Source organism: Protopterus annectens, chromosome 14.part0, assembly GCF_019279795.1.
Source record: "Protopterus annectens isolate FY-2018-M chromosome 14.part0, PAN1.0, whole genome shotgun sequence".
Lineage (NCBI taxonomy): Eukaryota > Metazoa > Chordata > Ceratodontiformes > Protopteridae > Protopterus > Protopterus annectens.
The window spans coordinates 981813634-981829028 of NC_056748.1; the positions used below are offsets into that span (position 1 = coordinate 981813634).

Consider the following 15395-nt stretch of genomic DNA (forward strand, 5'->3'; position numbering starts at 1 on the left):
CTGACAGAGAAGCAGGTTTTCCTTTCCATTTGGGGATACCACATGATCTTGCTGCTAGTACTGAATACAAAGAGGCTTTGTTAGGAAGAAGAGTTATTCAAATGTTCTGCGCTTATCTCCCATAATCATCCTCTCAAAGAAATATAAACAAATGTCCAGCTCTTTAATACATTAGAGTTTTAGGAAGTTTTTGAGCTGCAAATATACTCATACTTGCTTGCAAATCCCAGCAAAGGAAGTGGCATTTCCTAGATTTATGTATGTGATTGAGTGGTGTGTGTGTGTGTGTGTGTGTGTGTGTGTGTGTGTGTGTGTGTGTGTGTGTGTGTGTGTGTGTGTGTGTGTGTGTGTGTGTGTGTGTGTGTGTGTGTGTAAACCGAGAGTGAGAGAGAGAGAGAGAGAGAGATGGAATAAGGGAAGGGGGGAGGAGAGGAAAGGAGGCAGGGCAGTTCAGGGGGAGGAGAGTTTTATTTTGTGAGTGAGGGAAAAAGTTTAGTCCTATTACATTTTTCCTAGGAGACTTGCTTTCGTTTTGCAGACACACTTTCATTTTTCTGAATTCTGACATTTAACTAAAACAAAGTGCAGGTGAAGTTTATGGAGCCCACAGCGGGGAAAAATGAACATCTTTCTGCTGGTGTCAGTAATACTCCTGACTGAAACTTTTGCAGGAGGTAAGAAATAATGTTTATATTGGCATGAGAAAAAATATTTGGGGAGGGGTGATTCAAGTAGCATGAACGGAACATCTTCAGTCGAAGAACAGTGACAGCTGGGAACTTGTCTGACAGTTAATGAAGCCTTATCTCCTGTCATTACCTGACTTCCTAAACACAGTATCACAGAAAGTGTGCCAAGTGTTTTTTTCAATTTCCCTTCAATAGTATTTTCACTGTGCATATTTAATAAGAAAAAGGCTAATACATTTACTTTTCTTTTGTTCTCTTTGGATAAAATTTGAAACTACTACAAAACTTCACTGCAACCATGCCTGCATCTGACATACTTATTTTAATGTTATCATAAGTGAGGGTTTCTGTATCTTTAGTATACAGTACTGTCAACAGTTTTGAGATTTAAGTCCTAAAATAGAAACCCATTACATGCAAAGATGGACACATCCATGTATGCTGCTGAAAATAGTGACTGGATTCTAATTTCATACAACTAAAAAAAAAAAAAAATTCTGCCAGTGATACTACTCAGACAACATCTGCAGTGGTTTATGAGGCAACATTTAAAACAAGGCATGCATTAACTATTACAGAGCCAGATCAAACGTGGAACTATTTATGGGTGATTACAGTATATAGCCATTCAGGGTATTTTGCCAACATGTTAATCTTGTAGGCATTTAAAAGCAATTTACTCTTTTCCAAAACATGGGACCACCAGCAACTCTAAATTTACTGTTTTCTTTAAAGTGGTGATTTCAATGAATTAGTTCACCTTATTGCATTTAGATGTCATTTGTCAAAAGCATACATAGTTAAAGAGCATACTGCATAAAAGCACTCCATGTCATGACACAACATTCCTTTACTATAAACACATGTCGGGCTTGTGGAATAAATATGCCTTTTTAAGAAACAGCAAATAAAACCCATCATGCTTCATGCTCATGGACTTTTCAAAATGAGAATAAAAATACTAATTCTGTTTGTAAATGCATCGTTTTTATAACATACAGAGTGTTAAGTATTTAGGCATAGAGAGTTAAGAAAAGGCTGACTGTTTTCTGAGAAGTCTGTGATTGTGATTAAGAATGGTAAAGTGTGTTTAAAGGGAGCAGTCTAGAAAATATCTGCTTTTAATTTCTTCTTTCGTAGCATGAAGAAAAGATTTGTTTTTATTACCATAATGTGTTTTGTTGAATCTTGTTGACCGTTGTTAACTCTCTCCTTATATTTTTTTCATTATCCAGATTCTAACAAATATTAGTTCCCCTGGTAATGTATCCCTCCTTCTAATTTGCTAGAGACTGTACCACACAGGATGCTTCCAGGGAAAATTAAATATGCATACAAAGCTGATCCAAGAATGCAAAGATGTACGTCTATAATACTTTACTGGGATAAAGGTGACAGTAGTTAGTTTAAAGATTCATTTAAATATTAAAGTAGTGTCACTTTAAAAGGGCAGCATTATTAACTAGTCTATATCACAGGAATATTCAATGGTAGTATCATTATAACTGGATAAGCATTTCAAAAAATGATTGGTAGTTAGGCATGACTGTATTCCCTGATACTTCGTGGTTGAAAATAGAAATATCTTCCTTTTAACTATCATAGTGTGGGTTTACTTTTTTATTGGGCTAACACACTCCTAGCCATGCTTTAACACAGCATAGGATTTATTCATGCCGTAGGTGCATAGGGCACTCAGCTTCACTCAATGCTTCACACTGTATTTCAAGAAGTGATGATATATTGTGAAAAATCACACCATGTCTTAAGCTAACAGATGACTGGGTCTTTGCTTTAATGCTATATTCTTACATTTCCAATACTCCAAATAAAATGCTGCTAATTAACATTCACCCTGTATACCAATCACAGAATCAGAATGAAGTCTGTGCTTTGTACGGTGCTCCACACTTTCACTTGCATTGCTACCTCCAGTTGTAGAGTGCTCTTTGTTGGAGAATGTTTCATACTTTGACTTGCACTGCTACCTCCAAATGTAGGGTGCACTTTGTTGTTGGATGTTCCACTCAGACTTACACTGTTATCTCAAATGTAGGGTGTGCTTTGTTGCAGGATGTTCCACTCGTAGACTTGCACTATCTCAAATGTAAGGTGTGCTTTGTTGTAAGATGTTCCACACTTCGATTTGCACTGTTACCTCCAAATGTAGGGTGATCTTTGTTCTTGGATGTTCCACTCAGACTTACACTGTTATCTCAAATGTAAGGTGTGCTTTGTTGTAAGATGTTCCACACTTCGATTTGCACTGTTACCTCCAAATGTAGGGTGATCTTTGTTGAAGAATGTTTCACACTTTGACTAGCATTCCTACCACCAAATGTAGGGTGATCTTTGTTGAAGAATGTTTCACACTTTGACTAGCATTCCTACCACCAAATGTAGGGTGTGCTTTGTTGCAGGATGTTTCACATTTTGCCTTTACTGTTACTTCCAGATGTAGGGTGTGCTTTGTTGTAGGATGTTTCAAACTTTGACTCACCTTGCTACCTCCAAATATAGTATGTGCTTTGTTGCAGGATATTCCACATTTTGACTAGCACTGTTACTTCCTAATGTAGGATGAGCTTTGTTTTAGGATGTTTCACACTTTGACTTGCACTATTGCATATCCAAAGCTATCAAAAAACATTAACAAAGCATGTCACATCATTTGCTATTACTGAATTATTTACAAGACACAATCAAACTGCTGTTTCTTTGGAGAAAAGAATTATTACTTCACCTTGGCCCAAAGATTGCCTTTCTGCAGGATTCAATGCATTATCTTCTCCAAAGAATGATTCCCTGCTGAATTCAGTGCAATACATTTCCCAGGTCTGAACATTGTTTTGTTACAGGATTTGGGATATTGCTTTAGCCTGATCTGAAGGCTGCTTCTCTACAGAATTCGTTGTCTCTTCTTTTCTTGGTTAGAAAGCAACTTCCTTACAGGATAAAGTGCACTGCTTTACCCTGCTTAGGAAGTAACCTACTTACAAGATACAGTGCACTGCTTTACCCTGCTTAGGTAGCAACCTCCTCACAGGAAACAGTGCTCTGTTTTACTCTGCTTAGGAAGCTATTTCATCTCACTGCATTCTGTGATGAGGTAGCTTCCTAAGCAGGATACAGTGCCTTGCTTTTCCCTGCTTAGGAAGCTACCTCATCACAGAATATAGTGTACTACTTTAATCTGCTTAGGAAGCAACCTCCTCACAGGATGCAGTGCACTGCTTTACCCTGCTTAGCACGCAGTCTCCTCACAGGATACAGTGCACTGTTTTACCCTGCTTAGGAAGCCACCTCATCTCACTATATTCTGTGATGAGGTAGCTTCCTAAGCAGAATACAGTGCCTTATTTTTCCCTGCTTTGGAAGCTACCTCATCACAGAATACAGTGTACTACTTTACCCTACTTAGGAAGCAACCTCCTCACAGGATGCAGTGCTCTGCTTTACGCTGCTTAGGAAGCAGTCTCCTCACAGGATACAGTGCACTGTTTTACCCTGCTTAGGAAGCTACCTCATCTCACTATATTCTGTGATGAGGTAGCTTCCTAAGCAGAATACAGTGCCTTATTTTTCCCTGCTTTGGAAGCTACCTCATCACAGAATATAGTGTACTACTTTACCCTGCTTAGGAAGCAACCTCCTCACAGGATGCAGTGCACTGCTTTACCCTGCTTAGCACGCAGTCCCCTCACAGGATACAGTGCACTGTTTTACCCTGCTTAGGAAGCTACCTCATCTCACTATATTCTGTGATGAGGTAGCTTCCTAAGCAGAATACAGTGCCTTATTTTTCCCTGCTTTGGAAGCTACCTCATCACAGAATACAGTGTACTACTTTACCATACTTAGGAAGCAACCTCCTCACAGGATGCAGTGCTCTGCTTTACACTGCTTAGGAAGCAGTCTCCTCACAGGACACAGTACACTGCTTTACCCTGCTTAGGAAGTAACCTACTTACAAGATACAGTCCCCTGCTTTACCCTGCTTCGGAGGCAACCTAATCACAAGATACAATCCACTGCTTTACACTGCTTATGAAGCAACTTCCTCACAGGATACAGTGTCCTACTTTACCCTGCATAGGAAGCAACCTTCCTACAGGATATAGTGCACTGCTTTACCCTGCTTAGGAAGCAACCTACTCACAAGATACGGTGCCCTGCTTTACCCTGCTTAGGAAGCAACCTCCTTTCAGGATACGGTACCCTGCTTTATCCTGCTTAGGAAGCAACCTCCCAACAGGATACAGTGCACTGCATTACCCTGCTTAGGAAGCAACCTACTCACAAGAAACAGTGCACTTCTTTACCCTGCTTAGGAAGCAACCTCCTCAAATGATACAGTGTTCTGCTTTACCCTAGTTTGGAAGCAACCTACTCACAGGATACAGTGCACTGCTTTACCCTGCATAGGAAGCAACCTCCTTACAGGATACAGTGCCCTGCTTTACCCTGCTTAGGAAGCAACCTCCTTACTGGTTACAGTGCACTTCTTTACCCTGCTTAAGAAGCAACCTCCTTACAGGATACAGTGCACTGCTTTACCCTGCTTAAGATGCTGTCTCCACACAGGATACAGTGCACTGCTTTACCCTACTTAGGAAGCAATCTCCTTACAAGATACAGTACCCTGCTTTATCCTGCTTTATCCTGCTTAGGAAGCAACCTCCTCACAGGATACAGTGCCCTGCTTTACCCTGCTTAGGAAGCAACCTCCTTAAAGGATACAGTGTGTTGCTTTTTCCTTAATAGGAAGCAATCTCCTCACAGTATACAGTGCCCTGCATTACCTTGCTTAGGAAGCAACCTACTCACAAGAGAGAGTGCACTGCTTTACCCTGCTTAGGAAGCAACCTCCTTACAGGATACAGTGCTCTGCTTTACCCTGCTTTGGAAGCAACCTCCTCAAAGGATACAGTGTCTTGCTTTACCCTAGTTAGGAAGCAACCTACTCACAGGATACAGTGCACTGCTTTACCCTGCTTAGAAAGCAACCTCCTTACAGGATACAGTGCCCTGATTTACCCTGCTTAGGAAGCAACCTATTCACAGGATACAGTGCCCTGCTTTACCCTGCTTAGGAAGCAACCTCCTTACAGGATACAGTGCATTGCTTTACCCTGCTTAAGAAGCTGTCTCCACACAGGATACAGTGCACTGCTTTACTCTACTTAGGAAGCAACCTCCTTACAGGATGCAGTACCCAGCTTAGGAAGCAACCTCCTCAAAGGATACAGTGTCCTGCTTTACCCTAGTTAGGAAGCACCCTACTCACAAGATACGGTGCACTGCTTTACACTGCTTATGAAGCAACCTCCTCACAGTATATAGTGTCCTGTTTTATAAACTCAAAATGCCAAGCAGATAACGAAAATGGAACACTCGCCACCACAAAGAATGGTCCAACCAACTGTAATCCAATCCACTTGTTCAGTTAAAAGCACTTTATTAAAGTAAAAACAGATGTAAACGCCTTGGTTGGACCATTCTTTGTGGTGGCGAGTGTTCCATTTCGTTATCTGCTTGGCGTTTTGAGTTTACAGTACTTTTGCAGTTCCTGGTTGTTTTTTATTAGTGTCCTGTTTTACCCTACTTAGGAAGCAACCTTCTCACAGGATACAGTGCCCTGCGTTATCCTGCTTAGGAAGCAACCTCCTTATAGTATACAGTGCACTGCTTTACCCTGCTTAAGAAGCTATCTCCACACAGGATACAGTGTACTGCTTTACCCTACTTAGGAAGCAACCTCCTTACAGGATACAGTACCCTGCTTTATCCTGCTTAGGAAGCAACCTCCTCACAGGATACAGTACCCTGATTTACCTTGCTTAGGAAGCAACCTCCTTACAGGATACAGTGCACTGCTTTTTCTTGCTTATGAAGCAATCTCCTCACAGGATACAGTGCCCTGCTTTACCCTGCTTAGGAAGCAACCTCCTCAAAGGATACAGTGTCCTGCTTTACCCTAGTTAGGAAGCAACCTACTCACAGAATACAGTGCACTGCTTTACCCTGCTTTGGAAGCAACCTCCTTACAGGATACAGTGCCCTGCTTTACCCTGCTTAGGAAGCAATCTCATCACAAGATACAGTGCACTGCTTTACCCTGCTTAGGAAGCAACCTCCTCAAAGGATACAGTGTCCTGCTTTACTCTAGTTAGGAAGCAATCTACTCACAGGATACAGTGCACTGCTTTACCCTGTTTAGGAAGCAACCTCCTTACAGGATACAGTGCACTGCTTTACCCTGCTTAGGTCCTCACAGGATATGGTGCACTGTTTACCCTGCTCATGAAGCAGCCTTCTTACAAGATACTGTGTAGTATATAAGTTAGTTTTCATACTTTCCAAACTGACTAATAAGTAGTTATTCCTAGGAGAAACCTCTTGGCTAAAAAAAAATACACAGTTACTTCCAATTCTTGTTTCTTAAGGCATGTATGGATCCATATAAAATCCCATATTAAAACTGTATACTAAACTGAAAAAAGATTTAAAGACCTGAATCTCTGTTTGCATCTCATTTTTTTCATCCCCTTTATTCTTTCTAAAAAATGCTTTTGAAAATTTCCAATTTTTTAATATCAGTTCATGAATAAATACAAAAAACAATCATATATTCAATTATTAATCTTATTAATTATTTATAAAGTGGACCAAGCATTTTGAATTCTCTTGATGAAAATTTTCTATCATTTTAATGATTCCATTGACATACCCTTTGAAACATATCCTGATGTTTACTTTAATTCCCAAGTCATCATATTCATCACATGCCCCAAATGCAGTGAAAATCTAAAGTATAAAGATATTTAGGATTTCCCTCTCTAAATGCAATACTTTACTTTTGTTAAAATTAAATTACACCCAATTATATTGTGTTCAGTCAAAGAGTTTATCAAAATGTCAGAGAGTTTTTGATCTTCAACTGTAGCAGCAAATCCTGCAATTTCAACTTTATCTGCAAATCTACCAGTAATACATATCTCTATCAAGTGTAAATGTTGACATAAGTATATGAAACAAGAATGGTCCCAACACTGAATCCCAAGGCACTCTTCTATTAATTCCATGTTCCCTTCACTTTGTTTTTTTGTATACACATCTTAGCTACCCTTCTAGTCAACCAACAATGATCCATCAAATTACATATGAATCAAAACTCCAACTCCCTAAACAAAGGCTATAGCCATAAATTATGTACCCACACACAAGTTGGTTCAGCGATAGCCATATTTATAAGGACATGATAGGATGAACTACTTAGGCGTATGGATTAAAAAGAATTTTGTTGTGCCAGCTAAGGATATGTGGGAAGAGACTAAACAAAAGATATTATAGAAACTAAGAAAATGGAAGCTCTTTTTTATGGATATGGGCAGTAAGATACATGCAATGAAAATGTTTTTATTCCCTTTAGTTTTATATACAGGTTAGGGATATTTTTTTATCAATCAGAGGAGAAGTTGTGGACAGTAATTGCTAAAGAGTTGAAGGAATTTGTCTGGGAGGGGAAGAGAATAGGAGTTAATTGGGGAAGGCTGAACCGCCCACTACAACAAGGTGGTTTAGGATTGCCTAATTTGAAGGGATGGTTTACAGTTACACAGTTAAGCCTCCTGTATATGTAAACAAAGCAGAAGATTATAATTCAGAGTGGAACGTATGATGATGATGAGGCAGGGTAGATTTCAAGAAAATAGAAACGAGCGTGGGATTTTGGATGCAAATCAATGAGGAGATTAGCAAAAATAATACAGCCTATTATATTCATAAAACTGCAGAAAGTATTCAAAGAACTAACTCAACATAGGAATGGAGAAAGGAAATTTTGCAAATAAGGATGACTGCAAGACGGGATACAGAAAATAGGCAAGAGGAGAAAACAAGCAAAGAAACAAAGTTATTGGGAGCAAATAACTAGAAGGGGAAAGGTAATAATGTGGGATGAGGCCAAGAAGAAGCTTGGACTGCAGGTTAGGGACTGTCTTCCCTACAAGGAACTGATATCAGAGTACAGGCAAAGAGAAAAGGATTGGGAGTCCTAGGTGAAAGACCTGCACTGGTTGAATGTTTAGTTAAATCTAAAAGAGAAGTTAATGGGGAAAAAAGGATAATTAGTAAGGCATATAAACATTGCCTGATAACTATAAGAATCATTCAAGGTCATTAGAAAAGATTGGGAAGAGAGACAGGAAAATCAACTTACAGGGGAACAATGACAGGATGTATAGGTTCATAGGTTCATAGGTAGGTACTAGGCAATCGGCCCTAGGGCCCATACAAGCCTAGCCAAAAAATGTACCCTGGCTTTCGCCACCCAAGAAAATTATTTTCCTATGCCCCTGTCGAGCAGAGCCACAGAAGTGATCCCTGGGGTGAATTTCCCATTTCCCATCCAATCATCAAGATTTTTCTTGAAGAGTGCTAATGAGGAGCTCTGTTTGAAATAGATAGGTAGTCTGTTCCAGAGTATGGGAAGTCTCTGGGACAGGAATCTATCCCTCCAGCATGTTCTGTTTATTGCGGTGACAAGGTTAAGGTCCCTAGAGCGTGTAGCTCGGAGGGATTGGGACTTCTTTAAGTGGAGCATGTCCAACAGCTCTGGGTTTGACATAGCTTTGTATGTTAGGCAGAGATCGCCCCTGAGTAGGCGATATGTGATAGAGTAAAGCTGTAGTTTTTTGAGACGGTCTGCATAGGGCATCTGTTTGAGGCCAGTAATCCTCTTTGTGAGGTATTTCTGTGGTCTTTCCAGTTGTTGTAGATGTCTTGTGAGGTACATACCAAAAGGGGCGCTGTACTCTATAATGGGTCTAATGAGTGATGAGTAGAGGGGAACAATGACCTCTTTTTTCTGGATGAGAATCCTTTTGTGATGAGATGAGCCACGTAGAAGGATTTCCTGACCACTGTGGCGATGTGATTATCAAAGGAGAGACTACTGTCCACCTGTGTCCCAAGGTCTCTTATAACATTTTCAGCATTAAGTAGACTACCAGCTATGTGGTAGTTCATGGGTATGGAATTTTTACCAAAGGGGATGACAATACACTTTTTGGCATTGAGCTTCAGGCCATGGCTTTGACACCAGGAATCTGTCTCAGTGAGGCCCTTTTGTAGTTTGTCCACATTGTTAGGAGTTTCGATTATGGCTCCTAGTTTGCAGTCATCTGCAAACTTTGTTAATAAAGACCTTCTGTGTTGGCCTGCACTTCAGAGAAGTAGATACCAAACAGGAGAGGACCCAGGGCTGAACCCTGTGATACTCCACTTGTCACTGGTCTGATGTCGCATTTGGAATCCGCTACTTTCACAGTGTGGGTTCTGTCCGTGAGCCAGTTGGCAACCCATCTTATGACATAGGGATTTATACCTAGTTTAGTGAGCTTATCTATAATTCCAGAGTGGGGGATGGTGTTGAAAGCCTTGGCGAGATCTAGATAAGCTGTGTGAACCATTTTACCATCATCTATGGCTTTGGTGACTGCTTCAAAGAAGTCAATCAGGTTTAGGAGACATGATCTGCCTTTTACAAATCCAAACTGAGTAGGGTCCAGAGTTTGGAGATTACCAATGTCTTTGTTTATGAGTTCCATGATGATACGTTCCATGGCCTTGCAGACCAGGCTCGTCAGGCTAATGGGGTGGTAGTTCCCGGTGTCCACCATGGCTCCCCCTTTGTGGAGTGGGATAACTGTCGCGGTGTGCCATTCAGTGGGTACAAAGCCTGAGGTGAGGCTATGATTGAACATGGTACTTAAGTAGGGTGCCAGTTCATTCTGTAGTTCGTGTAGAACGCAGCCTGGGATATTGTCAGGTCCAATGGATGCTGTGTTCTTGGCTTTGGAGAGTGTGTTTTTTACCTGTGCAGTCGTGATTATAGGAACTTTGCATTCTTCTGGTATAGAGATGGGCCCTCTAGGGGGTGAGAGGGGGGTAAAGTTAGCACTGAACCTATCTGCTAGGATGTTGGCAATATCAGTTGGTTCTGTATATTTAGTGCCATTATGCTGTAACTCAGAGCAGATCTGAGTGTTCCCATTTAGATTCTTGACATAGCTATAGAATGCTTTGTGGTTGTCTTTAGAGTCAGTTGCAATTTTGTTTTTGTAACTAGCTTTGGAGGATTTTATGAGGGATCTCAACTTCTTACTGAGGTTGACCAGGGAGTTCCTCCATTCATGGGATTTTACTCTTTTTTGCAACAGTTTCTTTCTTCTGTTGTAGAGTTTGTTTATGGCAAAGGGCCACCAGGTTGGCTTCCTTTTTCTGGAGGATAACATCTTGGTTCTATTAGGGATAGCATGATCCATGCACTCGTGCAAGTGCTTATAAAGTGCATTTGTGTAGGATTTGGCAGTCATACCTCTATTGTCCGTCTGCATGGGTGTCATGAAGTTTGCCACTTCTGTCTTAAGAAGTGTGAAGTTGACTTTTGAGAAGTTTTTTACGATGGTTTCCCTAATTGGGGCTGGGGGTGGGATGTGGATGTCTAGGCTGATTAGCTTGTGGTCGGATCTGACCAACAAGGAATTGACCTCTGGTGTGGAACACCGGTTTCTCATGTTGGTGATGACCAGGTCTAGGATATTGCTGCCCCTGGTGGGGGTGTGAATAAGTTGATCCAAGGCATTGGAATTTATGAATTCTAGAAAACGTTGAGCAAAAGAGTTGGTACATGAGTAGTTTTCCCAGTTAATGGTGAGGTAATTGAAATCACCCATTATTAGGGTGTTGGGTTGTACCCTAATACTTTCCAGTGTATCAAGAAATGAGGAGTGTGAATCCTGGGGCATGGTGGGGGGTCTGTAGCAAGCTACAATTTGGATTGCGGTCTTGCCCAGAGTTAGTTGCACTTGGATAATCTCGGATGCATTATGCTGTGCAACTAGCCTGGAGGTGTGGATATCCTTAATGAATATGGACACGCCTCCACCTTTAGTGCTTCTTTCTGGGTTAGGTGGCCGAAAGGTGTGGTATGAATTGAAGCCTGGTAATGCAGGGGTGCTCTCTGGAGCTTTGAACCAGGTCTCTGTCACTGCACAGATGTCAATGTTCTCCATTTTAAGGAGTGCCTCGAGTGAGTGCATTTTGAGGTTTAGACTTCTAGCATTGAGTAGCATTACCCTCAGATTTTGCTTGCTTGTACCGGTTATGGTGGTGAATTTGTCATTTGAACCTTGCCTAAAAAAGGTTCTATAGGGATGGCAAGAGTCTTAGCCAGTATCTGGAATCCTAAGGGCGACAGGTGCAGGCCATCTCTGGCAAAGCATTGTGGACTGTCGATCATGTCATCCCAGGCAGACAAATACTGGATCCCCTTAGAATGACACCAGAAGCTTAGCCAATTGTTGAAGTCAATCATTTTGTCCTTGTACTGTGGTATCATTCTGGATGATGGCAGGATGCTACTCAGGGTTAGGGTCATACCTGCCTGGGATACAAGATCAGAGAGCTCCTCCATGTCTCTTTTCATGTAGTCCAGGGAGGTACGTCTCAGGTCATTCACACCAACATGGACAATGACAGTGTCATATTTGTACTTATTGTGGAGTGACCTGAGTGCATGCGTTATGTGGTGGATAGATTAGTACTAGGCTAACTGCCCTTGTGAGCCATTTTAAGCCTAGCTAATTATCCCTTGTGAGACTCAAACCCTGCACCTTGTGTTTGTAAGGCAAACACCTTAACCATTAGGCCACCCATGGCTCTCAAGTACGCTCACAAAGTCAAAAAGGTTTAGGATTGTTGCTTGGAAGTATTTGTATATGTATCATGGAAATGATCAATAGAGATACAGTAAACCTCCTGACACTGGACCCAACCCAGTTTGGTTTCATCAAGGGCAGATCTTGCCTACTCAATCTGGTGGACTTCTTTGAGAAGGTAACCAAAGCAAGTGATGAGGGGAAAATGGTTCACACTGCCTACCTTGACCTGGCCAAGGCATTTGACACAATACCCCACTCAGATATTCTTGACAAACTCAAGAGGTTAGGTACAAACTTGTATGTCACCAGTGGATAGCCAACTAGCTCAGAGACAGGACCTAGGAAGTTAGAATTGGGGGGGTCCACCTCTACAAAGAGGCCAGTCAAAAGTGGAGTCCCTCAGGGATCAATCTCCTTTTTGGCATTTACTTCTCTGAAGTCAAGGCCAATGTCAGCGGTCTCTGGCAAGTTTGCAGATGACTGCAAATTAGGAGCTGTTATTGAATCCCACACTGACACAAATTTTCTCCAGGAGGAGCTAACAACTGGTGTCAGAGCCATGGGCTAAAACTAAATGCCAAGAAATGCATACTAGTATCCTTTGGGAAATCATCCACCCCTGGTAAATATCATGTTGACAACACACCCCTTAGAGCTGACCCAGTAGTCATGGACTTACGGACAGACATAGATAGCAATCTAGCCTTTGACCATCATGTGTCTGCAGTAATGAGGAAATCATTTTATGTTGCGCAACTTATAAACAAAGGTATGATATCTACATCCAAGGAAGTCATTGTTCCAGTGTATTTGGCATTCATAAAATGTATCATTAAGTACAATGCCCCCTTTGGTATGTACCTAATCAGGCATATCCAACAATTGGAATGTCTACAGTGGTTCCTCACTAAAAGAATATAGGGTGTAAGTAAAATGTCCTATCCAGACTGCCTCAAGGCCCTATTACTGTATTCTGTCTCCTACAGGCTTTTGAGGGGAGATCTATGCCTGGCATACAGGACATTGTCAGACCCCACTCTGATGGACCTCCTGCAGATCCACAAAACACACAGCACCAGAATAACCCATTCTAAAGACTTAAACCTTGCCTGTGATATAAATAGAACCTGCTGGAGAGATGGGTATGTATCCCACAGACTACCGCATATATGGAGCAAGTTCCCCAGCCATGTGAAGCAGAGTTCTTCCTAACCCAATTCAAGTGCAACTTGGACATTTGGATGGGGAACAAGAAATTCATCCCTGGTTTGGCACCTATGTCTCTAATGGACACAGGCAGCATGTAAATGGTTTATCTCCCAGGCCTCTGCTTGTAAATGTTTTATCTCCCAAGACCCTGCTTACACTCATAAAGGGTATTAGAACTTGTCAGAGATTTGGGATGCATGGCTAGGCTTAAAAAGGCCTTTGTGGTCTTTAGCCTAGTAAACACCTATGAACCTATTTATATGCCCCAAACAGACTTCCAAGAATTATTCCTCAGGTAGAGAGCAAATAAAGACATGCAGGTAGGTGTGTGCATGAATGGGTGTGCCTTCTTTGAAGGTTGGGTGTCGGGCTGGCAACTTGGCACTGTAAAATCAACTGCCAATCATTAGCGGACCAGAGTTCCGCTGTGGTGCCCCCTAACTGGGAAAAGCCGAAAGACTAAAGAGAGCAAATGTTGTAGAAGGTGTGACCAGGAAGAAAGATATACTGGGAACATGCTTTTGGGGACAGTAATGATCTGGAAGATATTTAAAATTCCCTATAGAACACCCTGTTAAAAATATTGTGGGCCAAATCGCTGCAATTAAGGAAATTATTCTTTTGAGCAATGACACAGGATCTGAATTGCCTAGACAAAGTAAGGTCTTATTCAGTTCAATTCTACTAGCTGCCAAGAAAGCAATTACTAGAAAAAAAGAAAACAAAATTGAAACCATCTGAAGTATTGAATATTATAAAAGAGATAAAACAACTGGAAATGGGATATTTAGAAAAGGAAAGGAGCAAATTACGTCAAAATAATTGGGATTTGTGGGAACAATACATGTAAAATAATGTCCAGGAGTAGGTTTAAGGGAAGGCAGAAATTGAGCAATTTATGTAATGTTGGCCTAAATGAGAGCTATTATAAAGAAAGAAAACATGTACATAATGTATAATGCATGTAAATGAAAAACATGGTAATAAGGTTTTTCTTTACTATTAATATATGTGTGCCTCTGTCTTAAATGATAATTTAATAAAGGTGTTTAGAAAACACAAACTCTCTAGTGCTATAAAAATTGATCTATAAGGTACAGTCAAGTGCTTTTGATAAGTTCAAATAAACAACATGTACAGGGATCCTATAATCGAGTGCAGATACCAACTACAGATTAAAATATGTAAATACAGTTATTGTCAATCTTCCTTGTGACAAACTATGTTGAAATATATCCCCACACCTAATATCATCCTGGACTTCTTTTAAACTTTCACCTTCACCAACTCCCCACCATACTTCCTCTCATGGCTACTATCCGGCTGTACTTCAAAATTTCCAATGCTACCTCTTTAATGAAACGTACAATTTACTCCAATCTGAGTTCAGCTTACGTAAACCTCATATCTACCATCCCTATTCTTGCAAGGGTATTCCTCATACATGAAACTGACCCACAATTACAAAGGTTATTCTGCTTGATTCAGGTGTTAAATTTGCATACAATTTCTATATGCAAATAAGGAACATCATGATGTGCTTTTAGCTTTTTAAATCTTAATGCTTTTTATATCTTACTGTATCACTATATCTACTACTGTGCTTTTCATTTTTTATATCTTAATGTATAACTATATCTGCTAGTGTATATGTTTATAATCACTTCTAGAGCTTTTCACCCTGGGCCTCCACTGAAAAAGAGCTTTGACCCAGTCGGACTAACCCTGTCAACAAATGTCAAATAAATAAATAAATAATGTATCCACTAGT

The 15395-nt window shown here is 40.8% G+C and overlaps 1 protein-coding gene across 3 annotated transcripts in view; it reads left to right on the forward strand.

The window, feature by feature from the left end:
• The first annotated feature begins 505 nt into the window (after positions 1–505).
• VSTM4 (V-set and transmembrane domain containing 4) overlaps positions 506–15395 on the forward strand; it is an 815453-nt gene continuing 800563 nt past the window's right edge. For all 3 annotated transcript variants that reach the window (XM_044056773.1, XM_044056774.1, XM_044056775.1), the window contains exon 1: positions 506–674. In XM_044056773.1, coding sequence (XP_043912708.1) covers positions 620–674 — 55 coding nt within the window. In that variant the 5' untranslated portion in view covers positions 506–619. The remainder of the gene's footprint in view (positions 675–15395) is intronic.